Source organism: Eulemur rufifrons, chromosome 20, assembly GCF_041146395.1.
Source record: "Eulemur rufifrons isolate Redbay chromosome 20, OSU_ERuf_1, whole genome shotgun sequence".
NCBI classification, from domain to species: domain Eukaryota; kingdom Metazoa; phylum Chordata; class Mammalia; order Primates; family Lemuridae; genus Eulemur; species Eulemur rufifrons.
In genome coordinates this window covers 20,318,327-20,339,514 of record NC_091002.1, presented here as the reverse complement: position 1 = coordinate 20,339,514, position 21,188 = coordinate 20,318,327, and the positions used below count along the sequence as shown (strand labels likewise).

The 21,188-nt window shown below is 38.7% G+C and overlaps 1 protein-coding gene across 3 annotated transcripts in view; it reads left to right on the top strand.

The window, feature by feature from the left end:
• Nucleotides 1-21,188, top strand: part of RALGAPB (Ral GTPase activating protein non-catalytic subunit beta) — a 98,090-nt gene that overhangs the window by 68,568 nt on the left and 8,334 nt on the right. For all 3 annotated transcript variants that reach the window (XM_069496677.1, XM_069496676.1, XM_069496678.1), the window contains 8 exons: nucleotides 713-819; nucleotides 2,350-2,502; nucleotides 4,662-4,871; nucleotides 8,890-9,048; nucleotides 12,571-12,736; nucleotides 16,538-16,660; nucleotides 17,639-17,775; nucleotides 20,380-20,488. In XM_069496677.1, coding sequence (XP_069352778.1) covers nucleotides 713-819; nucleotides 2,350-2,502; nucleotides 4,662-4,871; nucleotides 8,890-9,048; nucleotides 12,571-12,736; nucleotides 16,538-16,660; nucleotides 17,639-17,775; nucleotides 20,380-20,488 — 1,164 coding nt within the window. The remainder of the gene's footprint in view (nucleotides 1-712; nucleotides 820-2,349; nucleotides 2,503-4,661; nucleotides 4,872-8,889; nucleotides 9,049-12,570; nucleotides 12,737-16,537; nucleotides 16,661-17,638; nucleotides 17,776-20,379; nucleotides 20,489-21,188) is intronic.

The following is a 21,188-nucleotide window of genomic DNA, read 5'->3' as shown; positions in this document are numbered from 1 at the left end:
TAAACGTGTTTTAAAAATACATAATTAGCACACCAAAATTCATGATTCTCCATTTAGAGATGCATAATTTTCTTTTAAGATAAATGTAAGTTAAAAATGAAAGAATGGCCAGGTGCAGTGGCTCATGCCTATAAGCCCAGTACTTTGGGAGGCTGAGGCAGGAAGATCACTTGAGGCCAGGAGTTTGAGACCAGCCTGGGCAACATAGTGAGACCCTATCTCTACAAGAAAAAAGCCAGGCATGGTGGTGTGTGCCTGTACTCCTAGCTACTCGGGAGGCTGAGGCAGGAGGATCAACTGAGCCCAGAAGTTTGAGGCTATAGTGAGCTATGATCATGCCAGTGCACACCAGCCTGGATGACAGAGCAAGACCCTGTCTCAATAGATAGATAGGTAGGTAGATAGAAAGAGAGAGAGAGAGAGAGAGAGGAAGGAAGGAAGGAGGGAAGGAAGGGAGGGAGGGAGGAAGAGGGAAGGAAGAAGGAGAGGAAGGAGAGAAAGAGAGAAAGAAAGAGTGGTTGGTTTGAAGTAAAACAATAGTACTTATGGTACATGGATATGGCAGAAACCACAAAGGTGGTACACAAAGGATCAAACCTTCGGAAACACTGTGTTGGGGCTTTGATTATGAGAAGCTCTATAGTTGATAATAGGTTTATTTTAAGTGGTTGTTGTTTGAAATATAAACTTTTACACAAACATTTTATTCTAGATGATTTTTTCCCCTCTGTCACTGTGCTGGTCCGGGGAATGTCTGGAAGACTTGCTTGGGCACAACAGCTTTGCCTTTTACCAAGAGGAGCAAAAGCAAATCAGAAGGTATTCATCAGAAGTTACAGGGAAGTGAGGAGGGGGTGGGGGAGGGAGAGAGAGAGAGAGAGAGAGAGTTAGTTAGAGTTGTGATTTAAAGGTTAAATAACATTCCAGCAAAAGTCACAGATAACAAATATTTTTGATCCCTAGCCAGACTCTCAGTCAGTGGGTTCACATCAGAACCATTTCTTAGGAACCTATTAATAGAATTACTCTTTAAAGGCACCTTCAAGGCAGGTGTATTTTCAGAAAGCTTTCCAGGTGATCTTGACATCCACTTAGGAGTAAGGACTGCTTTTCCTGAACAAATTTTTTCCATGTAATTTTAAGTATAATAAGAGTCAGATGTATACCAGATAGGAAAAAAAAATTTGGCTAGACCTTTGATATATCTAGCAACAGGACTTAGTTTCAAATTGTTTTATAGCCATATGATTGGTAATATACTGTATAACTTTTTAATCTATATAATTTAATGAAATTTTTTGGGTGGCACAGTTTGTTTTATTATATGTGTAATTTTATAAGTAATAATTGCTCATGAGAGAAAGTTGGAAAATTCAGATGATAAAGAAGAAATTTTAAATCACCGGTGCTTACTATCCAGAAGGAAGTAGCCACTGTTAATATTTTGGATTGGATTCCCTTCCAGTCTTTTTTCCTTTTCATGCATAATAAAGCTTAAATAGCATTTGAGTCATTTTGTATACTCTTCTTTTCACTTATTACATTGTAAGGTTTTACTTCTGTTACTAAAAAATTTTTTTAAAGTATGACTTTGTAAAATGTTATCAGCTTTTACAAGAGACACCCACAAAATTGGAGCATGTACCTAAAATCATTTAATATCCTAGATGTCTCTGTTAGATGAGATATGTTTATTGCCCCATGAGGAGCACTCCCCTGTGTTCTCTTGGTGGCGTTATACAGATCACATTCTGTCACCAGCTCTGTAAGCCCCTAAGTTAGCATTAAAGACTGAGGAGGAACAGTAGCAGGAAAGGAACTAAAATTTATTGAGGGTTCACTATGTACCATATACATATTAAAGCAAGGGTTTGGAGCCATGAGGCCTAGATTTGGTGCCCCTACTCTCTCAATTAAGCCATGCTAAGGTTCTAATTGAACTCAGTTTCTAGAGATGCCCAGTGGACCTAAACTTGTACTTTATCATATGGAATGATTTGAGAGCTCCTGAGGAAGGAAGGAAGTTTGAGATTCAAAGCTCTAGCTAAAGTGGCTTACCATTGAACGTGGGGGATTCAGGCCTGTGGCAGTACAAGTCCTCAACCCGTTTGTCAGTCATGGGATCGCTAATGAGTTGATGAACATTTTTAGAAAAATAAGATAGAGTGCACAGGTACACAGGCTGCTTACTTTTACTGTTAGCTATAGCATGTGTTGATTCTTAGTGAGTTTTTAAGACATGTAGTCCTTGGGAAACACAGGCATCTGAGAAACCAGGGAAATACATTTCATTAAAGATGAGTATTGGACTATATGTAATACCATAATGTTATTTGTTTACTTTAACAGCTTTTTGTGCCTGAACCTCGCCCAGTTCCTAAAAATGATGTTGGATTTAAATATACTGTGAAACATCGGCCATTTCCTGAAGAGGTGGACAAGATTCCTTTTGTGAAAGCAGATCTGAGCATTCCAGATTTGCATGAAATTGTCACTGAAGAAGTAAGATAAATTTTTAGCTGTTGTTAAGGAAATGAATATAAACATTCTTAAACGACTTCCACAGTCAAGACAATGCCTTTAGTGTTATTGAAGGTGATTTACAAGATGAGCCAAGTCTCTCTATTCCGGGAGGTTACCATATAGTAAGACAGATATAGATTGTGGCCGATTGAAAGGAACTGTACATCTTTAGAAAGAGGCATCACTGCACTGCCTGGGCTATCGTAGATTTCAATAATGTAGTAACAGAATCAGACTCTGGCAGTGGAGTATATTTGGAGAAGGGAGACTAGTTTTGAGAGTATTACAACAATCCATGTCCTTCTGAGAAATGAAGGACTGTGTCACTGAAGTTTAATATATAAAATGTGTTATGGAGGTAGATCCAAGCAGTCTTGAATTGATGAGGAAAGGAAAAGAACCAAAGAATTTTAGACTTTGAGTGTGAGTAACAAAGAGATATCAGTGCCATTTACAGAAATATGGACTTTTAGGAAGAAGACAGATTTGGGAATATAGGAAAAATTTATTTGGTTTTAGATTAATTTAGATGATTCTTTAGTTTAGATAATTGGTCTCTTAGGTCAAGGGAGAAGAATTTCAAGAAGCAGGGGACTGGTATGTCAGAGCATGAGAGAATAGAGGGGTAAGAATGGAGGAAGGGCTACACTATAAAATGCTAGAGCGATCAGGGAGAAGGAGGAATAAGAAAAAGCCTCTCGATTTTGGCGTGAAATTGCAGATGACCTTTGAGCACAGGTTCAAAGGAGTATAAAGTGTGGGGCAGAGTGTAAGGGGCTGGGAGTGTATGATTAATGAGGCAGAGGCAGCAAAGAGAAACTACTAGTGCTGCTGTTAGGTTGGTGTGAAAGTAATTGTGGTTTGGAACCATGAATTTTAATTCATTGTAACTGGGTACAAACAGATCTTTATTAATCAAAATAGGAACCGTTACAATCAACACATTTGTGCCAACAAGAAATAAGTTTATTCCTGCGGTGTAAAAATCCATGCTTCAGGATTTGATGAACTCTTGGAAAGCATTTTCTGCATCCTGCTGGTTGTAGAAGCATTTTCCCTGCAAAATGCTGTCGAAGAAGCGGTGGTCGGTTGGCGAGAGGTCAGGTGAATATGGCGGATGAGGCAAAACTTCATAGCCCAATTCTCTCAGCTTTTGAAGCATTGGTTGTGCAAGGTGCCATCAGGTGTTGTCGTGGAGAAGAATTGGGCCCTTTCTGTTGACTAATGCCAGTTATAGGTGTTGCAGTTTTTGGTGCATCTCATCGATTTGCTGAGCATACTTCTCAGATGTAATGGTTTTGCCAGGATTCACAAAGCTGTAGTGGATCAGACCAGCAGCAGACCTCCAAACAGTGACCATGACCTTTTTTTGGTGCAAGTTTGGCTTTGGGAAGTGCTTTGGAGCTTCTTCTCAGTCCAGCCACTGAGCTGGTTGTCGAGGGTGTTAGGCTTAGTTGGGAAGCAGTTGAAGCCAGAAGGATGCTAATGGCATGGGAGAATAGGAGAAGGGATTGAGTGCCCTACAGTGATGGTAAAACACGAGCTCAAGCAGTGAAAGTATGGGAAGCTGCAGGAAGGAAGCTTATGATTGGCGAGGGAATTTCAGAATTACAGCTTAGAAAGTAGGGCATATCTGAGGTTCAAGGTGTGCTCATGGATGGCCAAAGTCTGAAGATTGAGGACGTTGTAGAATTGTGAGCCAGTTGGTTAGAAGGATCATCACTTACCAAAGGATGGAATTTTAAACTAGGATTGATCTGAAGGGAAGGGAGGGGTCAGGAGAGTCTACAAGAATACAGTTAAGTAATCCATATGAGGGGCTACCGCAGGGTGAAGACAGACAGTGAACTGGAAGGGGGAAGGTGGCGGCAACTACTCTGCCCATTTCAAGGGGAGCAGAGACAGAATGCTTTTATTCACAGTGAGGAGATGAAGAAGTGATTGTTGAAGCTATAGGGAAGTTTTTTTGGTATTTGTTTCAACCTTGAAATGTGTTATTGAACAGAAGTACAATGTTGATCACTGAAAATTATCTTCATTTTCTTTGTTGCTTGTAGCTTTATTTTCATTTTAAAATTAAGTTTGACCCTGTAACTTTTATAATATTTCCAAAAAATGAAATATTTGGTTTATTTCAGTTAGAAGAAAGACATGAAAAATTAAGGAGTGGAATGGCCCAGCAGATTGCTTATGAAATACACCTTGAGCAACAGAGTGAGGAGGAATTGCAGAAGAGAAGTTTTCCTGATCCTGTTACAGATTGCAGGCCCCCACCTCCTGCCCAGGAATTCCAAACAGCCCGCCTTTTCCTCTCACACTTTGGATTTTTGTCCTTAGAAGCATTGAAGGTAATTTTCATGAACTTTTAGGAGTAAATATATGCATCAGTTAATATTTGGCTGGTGATAGCTACATTATTTTTATGAGGATAGAAGGAAATTTCTTTAAAAAACTGGTTAAACTCCTATTCTGTATGCAAGTCAATGAAAGCCTGTGCTGCTGTAGGTTACAGTGTGAGCTCCAGGACAGTTTACCCATGAATGCACTCAGGGTTCTGTCTGAGGGGGCTGCTTTGATAATACACTCAGCTCTGACTTTTCCTGAATAATGCAGGACCCATATTGCACATATAAATGAAATCTACAGATAATTAAAAAGAGAATGTTAAAAATCTTTCCCCAATAAATGGTATTACTGAAAGTATAAGCTACAATTGACTCTGCTCTTTCATGCCACTGCCACTTTCATTTTTATTTATTTATTTATTTATTTGTTTATTTATTTATTTTGAGACAGGGTCTTGTTTTGTCACCCAGGCTAGAATGCAGTGGCATGATCATAGCTCATTGTAGAAAATTGACTTTGTGATGCAGCAGAGTACTAACATAAAACCTCTTAATACAGAATGGAAGAGCAGAGAGAAGAGAATAAAAAGAAATATGGAAAGCATATGGAAATATGGAAGGCAAGGAAAAAGGATCCAAACTATATAAATGATAAGTGATATTCCTAGTGGAGAAAATTGAACAGAGTCGAAGTAGTAAATAAAAATATACTAGAAGAAAATTACAGCATCATATGGACTGCAGGGAGACAAGAAAAGCCCTAAATAGCCCTGTCTCTGAGATTGTAATTTTCTGTTCACATTACCAATTCTAGTTGAAATTGTTAAGCTTTAAAGAAAATAATTCTCATACTTTCTCACCTGTATCAGAACATAGGTAAAAGTCAGAAAGATACCTGGCTTATTTTATGAACCTTAGCATAACTCTAATAACTTAATCCTCTCAGGACATACATACAAAAAAAACTACAAACCAGTTTTACTTATAAATATATGTACAAAAGTATTAAAGAGAATGCTAGTCAAACTGAATTCTGAATTAACAAAATTAACTACCACAGTAGAAAAAAATTTTTTTCCTTGGGGCCAAAGTGTTTTATTATGAAAATAGAATAAAAACTTCAAAAACAAAATGATCCTTTCTAATTTAATGAAAAGTTTGTTACTTTTTATTGTTTTCTGTGTGTGAGTTATATGCAACTTGAAAAATAGTTCTCTCAGCTCCCAAGGTGAAAAGACATGTGAGTTACATATGCTTCACGAGGCTGGGGGCTCAAAACTAGCGTGAGTTAAATACAACTCACATGCCAGTTAATGCGTTAAGAGCATGTTAAGCAAATTACCTTCCATGACCAAGTAAGGTTTAGCCTAGGAACTTGACAATTATTGGAGAATATTAATAAAGCTATTAAGAAAATAACTTAATCCTACTAGTAGATCAATCAATAAAATAAATCAATATTTAATAGAACAACATTCTGATTTAAAAAAAAACTTAGCCAGGAATAGGTAGTGTAGGTCCAAATTAAAGATCTCTCTAAATGGCAGCCCATAAGCAAATTTAGAGGTATCTTTTGTTAAAATCAGCGGTAAAGGATATGTACCTTGATGACTATTTAATAATGAAAATTTTTCAATCAATGAAATTTTTTAACTTTTTAGTTTTAAATAATTATAGATTAGCAGGAAGTTGCAAAATAGAAGTACAGGAAGCTTTCCCCCAATGGTACGATCTTGCATAACTATAGTACAGTATCAAAATAAGGTAAGTCAATGAAATGTTAAAGGAAACTAAATGAAGTAAAAATCATTGGAAATGAGCAAATAGTATACAGGTATTATGACTTCTAATTACACAACCATAAGAGAATCAATAAGATATATAAAATAAATGAGAGAGTTAAGATAACTATGCAAAAAAGTATAAAAATTAATGACTATTGTCTAATACTCAGTTACAAATAATAGCTGTGATATTGACAAAAGTTACCTTAACAAACTATGTATAAGACCTAGAGGAAAAAACTTTTAAAAGTTATTAAGAGATATGAAATGTATGCATTACGTTCCTGGATTAGATCATCCAGAAGAACAAGCTGAGAAAATACCTTACTTAAAAAAAAAGAAGAGGCCGGGTGCAGTGGCTCAAGGCTGTAATCCTGGCACTCTGGGAGGCGGAGGCCAGAGAATCCCTTGAGGTCAGGAGTTTGAGACCAGCCTCAGCAAGAGGGAGACCCCATCTATACTAAAAATAGAAAAATTAGCTGGGTGTGGTGGCGAGTGCCTGGAATCCCAGCTACTCAGGAAGCTGAGGCAGGAGGATCACTTGAGCCCAGGAGTTTGAGGTTGCTGTGAACTAGTCTGACGCAACGGCACTCTAGCCCAGAAGAGCGAGACTCCATCTCAAAAAAAAAAAAAAAAGACGACGACGACTGAGGACATTTTACCCTATAAGGTGTATTGCAGCATGTTACAGGTCCACAATTCCTTATTCATGATATCAAAGTAAAAACTGAAATATAGAAATTTTTTTGTACATTTATAGCAAATTCACTTAGTGGCAGAATATGACCTGAATTGATATGAAGCTATTTGTACTCTTTACTTATTTCACTTAGTGTGATAACTGGTCATAGACTATTCAACTTTGAAATATTAAAGTCTTTTATTATAGACTGTTGCCCCAGCCCTTGCTAGGAATGTTGTGTAACAGATCAGAAGACCAGGCTCACAATCCTTGCCAATATGAAAGAGAATAGCTCTTGCCATCTCTGGGGGATGCCTTCCTGAAAAATACTACGGTTAGCAGAACCATTTTTGGCAAGATCAAGATCTCAAAGAAGATAAGGATTAGGAGGAAAACAAAACAAAAAATGCATTAAAAAATTTTTTTAGGGAAGTTTTAGGTTTGCAGAATAATTGAGCAGAAAGAATGGAGAGCTCCCAAAATCTCCCCTGCCATTTCCCCTAATTTAATATCTTGCATTGATGTGGTACATTTGTTACAATTAGTGAACCTATATTGGTGCGTTATTAACTGAAGTCTGTAATTTACATTAGGGTTCGTTCTGTATTGCACAGTTCTGTGGGTTTTGACAAATGTATAATGACATGTGTATACCATTACAGTATTACACAAATAGTTTCACTACCTTAAAAATTCACTGTGCTTCACCTATTTGTTCCTCCCTTTTTGTTCCCCCCTCAACCCTTGGCTACCACTGATCTTTGTACTATTTCTGTGTAATTTTCGTTTTCCAGAATGACATGTCGTGGGAATCATACAATATGTAGTCTTCTCACACTGGCTTTTTTCACTTATCATTATGCATATAAGTTTCCTCCTTGTCTTTTTGTGACTTGAAAGTCCATTTCTTTTTATTATTGAATAATATTCCATTGTATGGATGTACCACAGTTGATTTATTCATTCATCTATTGAAAGACATCTTGGTTGCTTCCAAGTTTTGTTTTGTGTGTGTTTTTTCTGCCCAAGATAGTACTTCACCAAGTTTTGGTATTTATGAATAAAGCTACTATAAACATTCGTGTGCAGGTTTTTGTGTGGATATACATTTTTAACTCAAGGGCAAATACCAGTATGTTCAGTTGCTACATTGTATTGTAAGACTGTTGGGCTTTGTAAGAAACTACCAAACTGTCTTTCAAAGTGGCTGTATCATTTGGTATTTCCACTGTCAATGAATGAGGAAAAATGCATTAAAAATATTATAATCCAAAGAAATATTATCTATATTATATGTTATATAGGTATAATATAATATGACATAGAGATAATATATGATATTATAGAGAAAACAGGATCCAAAATTATATGCACAATATAATCTAAATTGTCTTTAACAACAAATAGCAAATAAAATAACTGGAAGGAAGTATACAAAAATACCAAATAATTTCTTATTTTTTAATTTTTTTTTTTTTACTCAATTTTTACTCAGTATTGCTTTTATAATTAGAATAATGAAATAATAATGGCTCCTTTCTTCCTTTGGTGGTAGGAACCTGCAAATAGTCGTCTACCTCCTCACCTTATTGCACTTGATTCCACGATACCTGGATTTTTTGATGACATTGGGTATCTGGATCTCTTGCCATGTCGTCCGTTCGACACAGTTTTTATTTTCTATATGAAGCCAGGTCAGAAAACAAACCAAGAGGTAAGAATTCTGAAAATTTTTTTGGATAATTTTTTTGTGCTATAAATGTATGTTGACTTAAAGAAACTGAAGCAAAATTAATATAGAGAGTTTATTTGGGCCAAGGTTGAAGACTGCAGCCTGGGAAACACTGAAAAGTGCTCCAGAGAATAAAGGAGAGGCTCAAGTTTTTAGAGAGAAAAAGGACGAATCAGGAGAGGGGGTGGTTACAAAAGGTGTTTGTCAGGAATTCTCATTGGTTTATAGAAATAACATTGATGGGTGATTGGCTATACATTATTGAACAATAGGCTATGAGTTACGGTGTCCAGTGTGGGGCATTGTTGGATTAATTTATAGCTATTGGTGGTAACACTCAGTCTAGAGTCCATATATCAGGCAGCTTACTTAGGGAGAGTAAGACATGACTGCTTTCACATTTCAATGCTTCGTTGGGCCTGATAATTTACAGGGGCTTGCATTCCTCAGATTAAAAGTTTCTTTTTCATGTATAGAATTTTATATGGTTTGCACTGTCCATGGTAAGAAATGAATATTTTATACTTGATGCTTAAAGACTTATTATGCACCATTTCAAAAACTGAGTTAGCTAAAACCGTGAAGCTTAGGGCCGGGCTCGGTGGCTCACGCCTGTAATCCTAGCACTCTGGGAGGCCGAGGCAGGGTTGCTTGAGCTCAGGAGTTCGAAACCAGCCTGAGCCAGAGGGAGACCCTGTCTCTAAAAAAAATAAAAATAAAAATAAATTAAAAAACAAAACAAAACTGTGATGCTTAGAGTTCTGAGTCTTTTGACACTCAAGGAACGTGATTTAGACAGGAACTGTTGCATGCCTTTCTTCGCCTTAAGGAATTTGGATTTATAAGACAAAAGAAACTAAAATACAGGAAGTTAGGCACAAAAAGCTAAAACTAGGCTTAATTGCTTAAGAATAAAATAACAGCACAAATATTTACTGAACATCTTCCCTGTGGCTCAGCATGCCAAGGTATGGAAGGGAGTAACAGAGTTTCCTCTTGAGGAGCTTACCTGCTAGGTGATGTCACAAGCACCACGTTTCAGTTGAGGCATGCATAGTATGCAGTGAGGGAAATAACCTCTGAAATAAAGGATAAAAACAGAACACTAAGTGAATATGTAAGAGGCAAGAATGGAAAACAGAGAGCAAATGGCAGGAGATTTGAAGTTTCTGTTGGAAGTGAATAGTTGAAACATGGAACAGGCAGGCAGTTTTTGTGACTAGGAAAGGGCCAAAGGAAGATTTGTAAAATGTAGCATTTGGGTGTGTAGGGCACTGTAACAGTATGATCTTAGAAGATTTACTGTAACCATTATAAGCCCATTAGCTAATCAAATTAGCATACCTTAAGAAATTTACCAAAGTCACAAAATGTTTACCCTAGAAGCACTGTTTCAAATTATTGGTGAGCTATTAGCAAAGAAGATTGATTTATGAGAAAGTTCTTTTCATTTCATGCTGCTGTTAGGTACCAGGGTTACAGTGGTGAACAAGATCTATAAGATTTTTGGCCTCCTAAAACTACTCTCTAGAGAGAAGACAGAAGATTAAATAAGCAACCGTAGTAAACTGTGCTATTACGGGCATTAAAGCATTTCATAGAAGCTGTAACAGGAAAATCTAACCTGGTTTTAAGAAGGTGTCCTGGAGGAAAAGACAGTTAAGCTGGTATTTGAGGTAGGCATTGAGGGTAGGGGTAGGTAAAAAGTCAGAAGCAGATTGTTACTAACAAAGTGATGATATGTGTAAATTCCCCAGAGGTAAGAGAGTATTGCATCTTTGTGAAATTCGTTACAGGGTCTAATATGCTTAAGTTTGGGAGAAGGTGAGCTGGTGGGTAGTCAAAGGTAAGATTGGTGGGCTCAAGTTTTTTGGAAGAACCTCAGTAAAATAAGATTAATTACAGAGATTAGGGATCTGTTTTGAAGGAAGATTAGTGCATTGTTCATACAAGAATAATGGAACCATTTTTCTCCTACTTGCAAAAGAAGACACAAACCCTTGAGGCAACTCCTAAACCAGTTCAATTGCCTTAGGTTTCCAGGGGCTGAGGGTGACTAGGAAACAATGAAGATTTCCTGAGGCCTCCTTCGGAATGGCTGAGACCTGCTTTCCTAGGCACATTGTAGATTTAGATTAATTTCTGGCTGCCAGCAAGTGGCCTGCAAGTTGAATTTGATTCACTTATTGCTGCTTAACTACATTTTCAGAAATTGTTTATTTAAAAATTTCACTTCTAGATAAAAATTTTAATTGCAAAAGCTGGAACTGGCTGTCAAAAGTTTCTTGGCACTATAAGAATATGAAGGGATATGGGGGAATTAAATAGGTACACTGTACACTTCTAAAGAGACTGGTTCTGTACTTGAGAGGTGGTGACCTGGCGGTGATGCCCAGTGGAAGTAATGGGTGTAACTTCTTATATTTTGACTTTCACAAGTGGACTGGCTGCATCAGTCGTTTGGGGACGCTTTTTAAAAATAGTGATTCCAGGATCCCGCCTTTGCTGATTTTAATATAGACGGTCTGGAACAGGCTAAGGGAATCTTATTTTTAGGAAAATTCCCCAGGTGATTTTGATATACTCTGCTCCCTGCTCCTCCCCACTTTACTTTTCAATTTAGAGAGAATTTCTTATTTTCCTTATTTTAGAAGTGAGTTTTCCAACAACAGCACTATTGCCATTGGGGCCAGATGATTCTTTATTGTGGGACTGTCCTGTGTATTTTAGAACATTGAGCAGCATCTTTGGCCTCTACCACTAGATACTAATAGTGTGTCCCACCAGTTGTGACAACCAAAACTTTCTCCAGACATTGCCACATGTCCCCTGGAGGGAAAAATCACCCCCAGGTGAGAAGCACTGTTTTAGAATGAGGGGCTCTTTCTGAGGCCAGTAGGAAGCCAAAGCATTACATTTGGTACTTAGTTAAGAGGAGAGAACCTACTGCTTACTTCATTTTTCTGGAGTGGCTATATTCTCTTCTTTGGACAAAGAAAAGGATATTTTCACACATATTTATTAATAATGCTTAATCTTTATTGAATTTTTAGGAGGTCTGTACTTTTACAGCGTTTGTCAAGATTTGTAATTAAATAATCACATATCTATGTAATATTTCTCATTAAACAGACAGTAAACTCTGTGAAAGCAGGGACATAATGTCTTTTGGTAAACTTGTCTGGTTCAGTAAGTGTTTTGCCAGGAAGACACATAAGGGCTGTACTTGCATTATCTCATTTAATCTCCACAACTATTATTATTATCCCTACTTTATAGATGATGAAACTGAGACAAGTTAAGAAGCTTGCCCGAGGCCCAGCTAATCCAAATCTGTGTAACTCCAGAGCATGCATTTTTCATTGTAGTGGTATATCCTCAAATTTATTCTGAACTTGGACTTCATATGTCATAAGCTTCAAAGCTAACCAATTTTTATGAAGATTTATTTTGATATGTTCTTTTGTTTCCTTCGTTATAGCTGATGATTGGTATCTGTTTCAGATTTTAAAGAATGTGGAGTCTTCCAGAAATGTTCAGCCACATTTCCTAGAATTTTTGCTCTCCCTTGGCTGGTCAGTAGATGTCGGCAGACACCCTGGTTGGACTGGGCATGTTTCCACCAGTTGGTCTATTAACAGTTGTGATGATGGTGAAGGACCTGAACAAGGTAAAATTCATAATGGTTATTTGTTTGTTTCTTGGTTTTTTATTCTCCCCCCCTTACTATGAATTTATAGTCTTGTGAAAAATACAGAACCAAACGGGTATATAATGGAAAAGTCTCCTTTTCCTAATCTCAGTCTTTATAGGGGATAACTTAATAACAGTTTATATATTTTTCTAGACATTCTCTGCGTATATGAAAGATATATACATATAATGATAGGATTAATTAATACAGAATTAATGACAATTATTACAATACCGATAAGTTCCTTTTTTATAGTCTGAGTAAAATTCAGTTTTATGTAAAAATACTGTAATAAATACAGATTATAACAAACAATACAGCTTCCTAGCAAGGGTGTTTTGTCTAATAAATAGTTTTCTATTAACAGATGTGTTTTATAGACTTTGTGAGTCTATGAAGAGTCACAATTCAAGGTTACATTCTTGGGATATATCATATCCTTTGCAGTAAACAGCTGTCTATCTCTAAGAGATTCTTGCCCAACCCTACAAATCCTCCTGAGGAACTGTAATTAGGACCAGAGCAAGTCTAAATTTAAACTAAAGACCTTTGCCCCTCCTGGCTAATGTTTTTTTTTTTTTTTTTTTTTTTTTTTGAGACAGAGTCTCACTCTGTTGCCCAGGCTAGAGTGAGTGCCGTGGCGTCAGCCTAGCTCACAGCAACCTCAAACTCCTGGGCTCAAGGGATCCTCCTGTCTCAGCCTCCCGAGTAGCTGGGACTACAGGCATGCGCCACCATGCCCGGCTAATTTTTTCTATATATATTTTTAGCTGTCCATATAATTTCTTTCTATTTTTAGTAGAGGTGGGGTCTCGCTCTTGCTCAGGCTGGTCTCGAACTCCTGAGCTCAAACGATCCGCCCACCTCGGCCTCCCAGAGTGCTAGGATTACAGGCGTGAGCCACCGCGCCCGGCCTCTGGCTAATGTTTTTTGTTCCTGGGCTCCTGATGTCCCTGGAATGTTAGTATTATCTTTCTGAAGTGGGTAGTGTGTATGTCCAATGCACATTTTTGTTTTGATAAATATATCAGTTGGATACTTACAGTTGCAAGTAACAGAAAATCAGACCCAAGCTGGCTTAGATTTATTACCTCATGTAACTGAAAATTCCAGAATTGGTTAAGTTTTTGGTGTCATTTGATTAACTCTCCTGTTTATCTCTTTGCAGTTTTCCTTTAGCTCTGTTCTCTGTATGTTAGCTTTGTGTCCAACCTGGATTCTCTTATAGAGCAGAAAGGCAGTTCCAGGTTTTACATTTATATGCCACACTAGCCTGAAGAGGAGAGGTTAGCCAGGTCTCAGAATCCCCCTACCCTGGAACTATAGCAAGAGAGATGGAATGACCCCAGTGGAGAGACACTGATGAGTTAGAGTTGACATAAAGGGCCAGTCCCCGCCGTACTTCAGGGCTGCTGCAGGGTAGGGGCAGGTAGAGTAGGTGTTGGGCTGTAACTTCAGTGTCTACTACAATAGATACAAAGTGCCTGCCCAGAGCCTACACCAGGAGTCAGCAAACTAAAGCCTATGCCTGTTTTTGTAAATAAAGTTTTACTGGAACACATCCCCACTCTCCTTTACATATTGTCTATGACTGCTTTCATGCTACCATGGCAGAATTGAGTGGTTGTAGCAAAGACCATATGGCCTGCAAAACCTGAAATATTTACTATCTGATCCTTTACAGAAAAAGTTTGCTAACCTTTGGTCTAAATTTCCTGTTTGCCACACATTTACCACCATTAGGTATCTTCCAATTTGTTAGGTGAGAGATTTTCTGGTTTTAATTATGATTTAGATTATCTTTTCATGTTTTTATTTCTTTCCTGAGAGCTACTTCTTCATTTCCTCTGCACAATTTTTTTGTCAGGTTTTTGGTCTTTTATATATTATTGGTAGTACATTGAGTTCGTTTTAGTTGAGAACTATATTGGCTCTCAGGAATATTTCTTTTGTTAATTCAGCCTTGCTGGCTTAGAGCAGATATTATTACTGAAACTCTCGTATGTTTTTATGTGACATCACTGACCACTGAGGAAGGGGGAGCAGAAGCAGAGCTGAGGAGCAGCATAGAGAGACCAGGGACAGAAATGCCTTGTAAGCAAGAGTCTGCACGCACACACGCGCACACATACACACATACAAACACACTCATTCCCTTCAGAGAGCCTGGGTGTTCTTCTGTTTGATTATTTACCTGTTCCAAAAGGACTGCTTTCCCTATTTTCCCCTGTATTGTGTCCCATCCAAGTACTAACCACGCTGCTTAGCTTCCGAGATCAGATGAGATCGGGCGCGTTCAGGGTGGTATGGCCGTAGACTATTTTCCCCTATATTGTGAGCATTTTTCTGTCACTAAACAGTCTTTGAAGCTGTTGACCTCACAGCTTGCAAAGGCTTCCCAATCCTTATGAGAGCTCCAGCCAGAGAAATGAGTGGTCACCTTCACCCCCATCCCTCCCCAGTCTGTCCTGTGTCTTTCAAAGAGAGCTGTTAATAGGGACTCCTGCACTGGGTGATTCCCTCCTGCATTAATAGGGTCTTGTGGTTACCTCTCTAAGGGTGAGGTGGCCCTGTCCACTCTGAGGGGACCTACCCCTTCTCTCCATTCTAAGTCCCCGGAGGCAGGAGGGAAAAGGCTTAATTTAGCCTGGAGGCAAGGCCACAGGCATCCGAAGGCCACAAGACCCCCCTACGCATCCCCTCTTTGCCTGGGAGAGGTAGAAACAGAGGCCCTGTTGAGCAAATCAAATATCCCTAAGGCTCTGGAAATTACCATATTTACCAAGAATGGAGTAACATATGACAGCCCATGGTTAAACCCAGGGTTTGGGTTTATCTCCTTTAATCTTCACAGCCATCCAAATACTTGATCCCATCATTATCCACATTTTGAAGATTACCTATATCAGACAATATGGTGTCAAATAGGATGCCAAGACCTATTGTTTTTCAAACTTTGCAAGCTTCAAGACTCATTAATTCCCACACAGTCATAAATTATCTGGTAATTTTATCTCCATTTTGCAGATTAGAAGCTTGAGTTCAGAGGGTTTGATATTTTACCCAAGTTACAAATTAGTTTCTGGTCCAGTCAGGTTTCCAACCAGAATAACCATGACTCTACCAACTTCTTGCAAGCCTAAGCATGAATCTGTGGACCTATCTCCTAAATGAGACCCAAGCCCTCCAACAGGCATCCCTTAGTGGGGAGCTCAGTGACACACAAGCACGCTCTTGTTACCCTGGATACAGGGACCACCCCCTTGCCCCACTCCTAACACACATAGAACCCGCAGGGCTAGAGAATGAAGACCTCCTTGATTGTTCACCCTGACTTCCTCCATCATTGTAAGGCACACACGACCCTCTGATACCCCACCCTCCACCACCTCCCCAGAGACCAACTCTGTCCACCCAGGACTCAGGAAAACAGGTACACTGTGGTGGAGATTCAGGACTGCTTTCTTAATCTGCCTTATGCAGATGAGTTAAAGGCCCTGCTAATCAAAGTGGTCTGATACAGAGTCGTTTCATTTTTTTTCCTGTCTATAGTCATTTCAGAAACCATGAAGATTTTATGTTCTAAGGTAATGATTTTATGTATAAAGAGATTTAATGAATATTGTAATTTTTTATTTGTACACACTTGTTGATTCTTATTGGAAACATATCTTCTATTTATTATCACTTTATTAGCCAGTTAACATTTCATAAAGCATGATGACACTGTTTTTTCCCACTTTTTTGAAGCAATAATGTACTGTTTCTTGTTTCTAGATGAAGTGATTTCCTCTGAAGATATCGGGGCTAGCATTTTCAATGGACAGAAGAAGGTGCTGTATTATGCGGATGCCCTTACGGAAATAGCTTTTGTAGTTCCTTCTCCTATGGAGTCCTTGAGTAAGAGCATTTTTTGCATGGTGCTATTTTAGGATCTATTTTTATATTCCTTTTTTGTGCAGTATTATTGCATTGGAAGAGATGTTGAAATGATGTAAGGATTGCTCTTTAATCACGGAGACTAGGTCCTCTGTAGCTTTTGGATGTCCCAGTCTATTTGGCGTAGTCTTACATGATTGAATATATAATCAAAATAATTCAGAGAGTAACAATGGTATTTATTATATTTTTTTGTTTCTATTCTTTTTTTTTTTTTTTTTTTTTTTGAGACAGAGTCTCACTCTGTTGCCTGGGCTAGATTGCATAGATTGCAGTGGCAGTATCATAGCTCACTGCAATCTCAAACTCCTGGGCTCAAGCAACCCTCCTGCCTCAGCCTCCCAAATAGCTGGGACTACAGGCATGCACCACCACGCCCAGCTAATTTTTCTATTTTTTGTAGAGACAGAGTTTCACTCAGGCTGGTCTGTAACTCCTGATCTCAAGCGATCCCCCTGTCTCGGCCTCCCAGAGTGCTAGGATTACAGGGATAAGCCACCACACCCAGCTGGCATTTATTACATTCTACATCTGAGAAGTCAAATATTTTCTAATCTTACCTCAGTTATCTTGTAGAGCAGGAGCCAGCAAACTATAGCACATAAGCCAAATTCAGCCAAGAATGGTTTTTACCTTTTTAAAGGGTTATAAATAAAGTACAAAGAAGAATACGCAACAGAGACCTGTATGGCTAGCAAAGCTTACAATATTTATTACCTGATCCTTTGCAGAAAAAGATGGAGAAGTCAGTGTTGCATGGTAATGTAGGATTTTGGCCAGGTCTAATATTCAGTGATTAGCTGCCCTTGTACTCATTTTCTGAATGTTCTAGATAGAAGCAATGCTTTAAGTGACTTAAATTAGTGAGCACAATTAATTTAAACATTTTTGCTCCAAGAAGTAGATGGTATCATATTGCTTTTTTTCTTTACATCATAGCTGATTCATTGGAAAGTAACATCTCGGACCAAGATAGTGATTCAAATATGGATCTTATGCCAGGAATTCTGAAACAGCCATCCCTGACACTTGAGCTCTTCCCCAATCACACAGACAATCTTAATTCCTCACAGAGGGTAAGTCACTTTACGGATATATATCCAAAAATTTGTGGTGAAATGGGGCTAATTATAGAATCCTGCCTGAAAAGAGTTTAACTTTAACCCAGAGAGTAGTTATAGCAGAGTACTGATTGATTAGTAACTTAATTTTTTAACATAAAATTCTCATGATTCTTTCTTCCGACTGCAACAAATAGTTCAATCTGAGACATCCTTTACAGTTTCCTTTGATTTCACCATTCTGGGTCTCATGCTTGATTCTCTCACCTGTTCCCTTTTAAGCCTAGATTTTTATTTGGTCCCTGAAATGTCCACTAAAGATACAGCAGTAGCTGTGTGTTTTGTATCTTTAATCATATAATGTTCAACTTAAAACAATGGTGACCATATAAAAATGGCAACATTTTAGAGAATAGCTAAGTATATGAATAAATAAACTTAAAATATTTATTACCTGATCCTTTACAGGAAAAGATGAAGAAGTCAGTGTTCCATGGTAATGAAGGATTTTAGCCAGACCTAATATTCAACGATTGGCTCCCCTTGCACGCAGTTTCTGAATGCCAGGATAGATACTCCTTAAAACCTAAGAGAGGTGGACAACTCTTAAAGCATCATGTTTTTATTTATCACTTATAATGTACAGACTGCTAACAAACTAAAAAAAGCAAACTCACATGATTATCTCAATAGATGCAAAAAAAGCAGTTGGCAGAAATTCATCACTCATTCATGATAAAAATTCTCAGTAAACTATGAATGGAACTTATTCAACCTGATACAGATCATCTACTAAAAATCTACAGCTGACTTCACACTTATACATTATATTAATATGTTATTCTTGAGTGCTTTCCCCCTGAGGACAAGGCAAGGATGTCTACTCACCAGTTCTATGCAGCATGGTAGTGGAGGCCCAAGACAGAGAAATGAGAAAAGACAAAAATAAAGTGCATAAGATGGGAAAGGAAGAAGTAAAGCTATGTGTATTTGCAGATGACATGATCATGTATTAATATGTAGAAAACCCAACAAGAATCTATTTTAAAAATCCACTATAACTATTAGTGGATTACAGGAAATCCCCTCTAACTATTAGATTGTAGGAAAACAGGGAGGTGTGTTGGGCAAAATTTTAAGATGACTCCCAGTGACCCTTGCCCTTGTGTAATGTCCTCCCCTTGTGTGTGGGTGGAACCTGTGAATATGATAGGATATCCCATGATTATGTTACGTAATTTGGCAAAGGGATTTTGTTGGTTTCATTAAGGTTGCTTTGAGTTAAGCAAAAGGGAGATTATCCAAGTAGACCTGACTTAATCATGGGAGCTCTTTAAATCTGGGGCTGGAAGTCAGTCAAAGCTGATTAGGAGCCATGATGCTAAGAAAGTAGTCTCTGAGTGTGGCTGAGTGTCTGTCACAGTTTGGGAAAGATCTCTTGGTCATAGTCATTTTCTGTGAATGTCAGAGTAGAAACAAGAAACTGGGGGACTTGCCATGGACACTTGTCATCTGGTAAAGACATGTATTTCTGTGATAATACAGCAGTTTTAATTTTAAAATTCACCTTAAGTATAAGACTCTCCCCTCTTGTACACATGAGCTTTATTTAGGGCTTTGGCACAAACTTAGCTCAGCTGCATGCCAGAGTGGTGGTGTAGCTCAGGGTGCCAGTTTGCTAACAGGGAGCTACATAGTCCTGTTAGCCTTGCAGTGAAACTTACAGCTGATGAGGTGGCAGGAACACAGAGCACACTGTGCATGATAAGAAAGGCCCAAGCAAGTCTTTTTTCTTTCTGTTGACAAGAAAAAAGAATGAGGCATAGATTTCAGTAGAAAACATTTGGTCTGGGCCAGGCGCAGTGACTCAGGCCTGTAATCCTAGCACTCTGGGAGGCCGAGGCGGGAGGATCACTCGAGGTCAGGAGTTCGAGACTAGCCTGAGCAAGAGCGAGACCCCATCTCTACTAAAAATAGAAACAAATGATCTGGACAGCTAAAAATATATAGAAAAAATTAGGCGGGCATGGTGGCGCATGCCTGTAGTCCCAGCTACTCGGGAGGCTGAGTCAGAAGGATCGCTTGAGCCCAGGAGTTTGAGGTTGCTGTGAGCTGGACTGATGCCACAGCACTAGCCTGGGCAACAGAGTGAGACTCTGCCTCAAAAAAAAAAAAAAAAAAAAAAACATTTGGTCTGAGAACTAGGAATAACTTGATGGAAAATTTTAGATATTAGGATCCCCAGGCAAAGTAGTGATGTTGCTGTAACAGGGAGAGCATACTACTTTCTGGCCATAATAGCGATAGACTCAAATCCTTTTAAGCCCTCATTAAGATACTGCCTCATTGCTTGTATGTTTTCTTTTCATTAATGCAAATTACAGTTGTTCAGTATTCCTTAACTTTTTTCCTTTGACAATTTTAGGCCTCCATTTCCTTGTTCTACATTAAGACTGATAGAACCCAAATGATAGCTTTTTTGCAAATGTATTTCACACTTTTTTCCTAGTGATTTCACGTAACCTAATATGTCACTGGGCATCTTGATAAATGTATGACTGGGTAATTTTATTAAGCCATATCTTCTGCACACCCACACCTGCCTTCTTCCTTACACAGCTCAGTCCCAGTTCCAGAATGAAGAAACTGCCTCAGGGTCGCCCCGTGCCTCCTCTCGGACCTGAGACAAGAGTTTCTGTAGTCTGGGTGGAACGCTATGATGATATAGGTACTGTATGAGGACTTTGTCCGTAAATAAAATGACAACAGAATGACAAGGACTTGCTAAATGTCTACAGGGAGTAGGAGCATAGGCATGATGTGGTGGCCAAGAGCTGGTTCTAGAGTTCAGCAAGCCTGGGTTTGCATCCAGCTCCACCACTCAACTTCTCTAAGCCATAGATTACTCATCTGTTAAATGGAGGCCATCATGGCACTGTTTTCATAGTTGTGAAGATTATGAGACTAGTAGATACAAAGCTTTTAGCTATTCATATTGGTATCACCGTCAGTGGTTTGTTGCCGGTGGTTTGTTGGTAATAGTCATCCCGAGACCTCTGGAAAGGGGAAGGAGGGGCACATTGCTCTCCCTCTCTCCACGTGCCAGGCTGTCTAGTTCTAGTGTAAAGGTTGATTTGTTCTTAAGAGTTCTGCTATGGCCGGGCGCGGTGGCTCACGCCTGTAATCCTAGCACTCTGGGAGGCCGAGGCGGGTGGATCGCTCAAGGTCAGGAGTTCGAGACCAGCCTGAGCAAGAGCGAGACCCCGTCTCTACTAAAAATAGAAAGAAATTATATGGACAACTAAAATCTATATAGAAAAAAAAAATTAGCCAGGCATGGTGGCACGTGCCTGTAGTCCCAGCTACTCGGGAGGCTGAGGCAGTAGGATCGCTTGAGCCCAGGAGTTTGAGGTTGCTGTGAGCTAGGC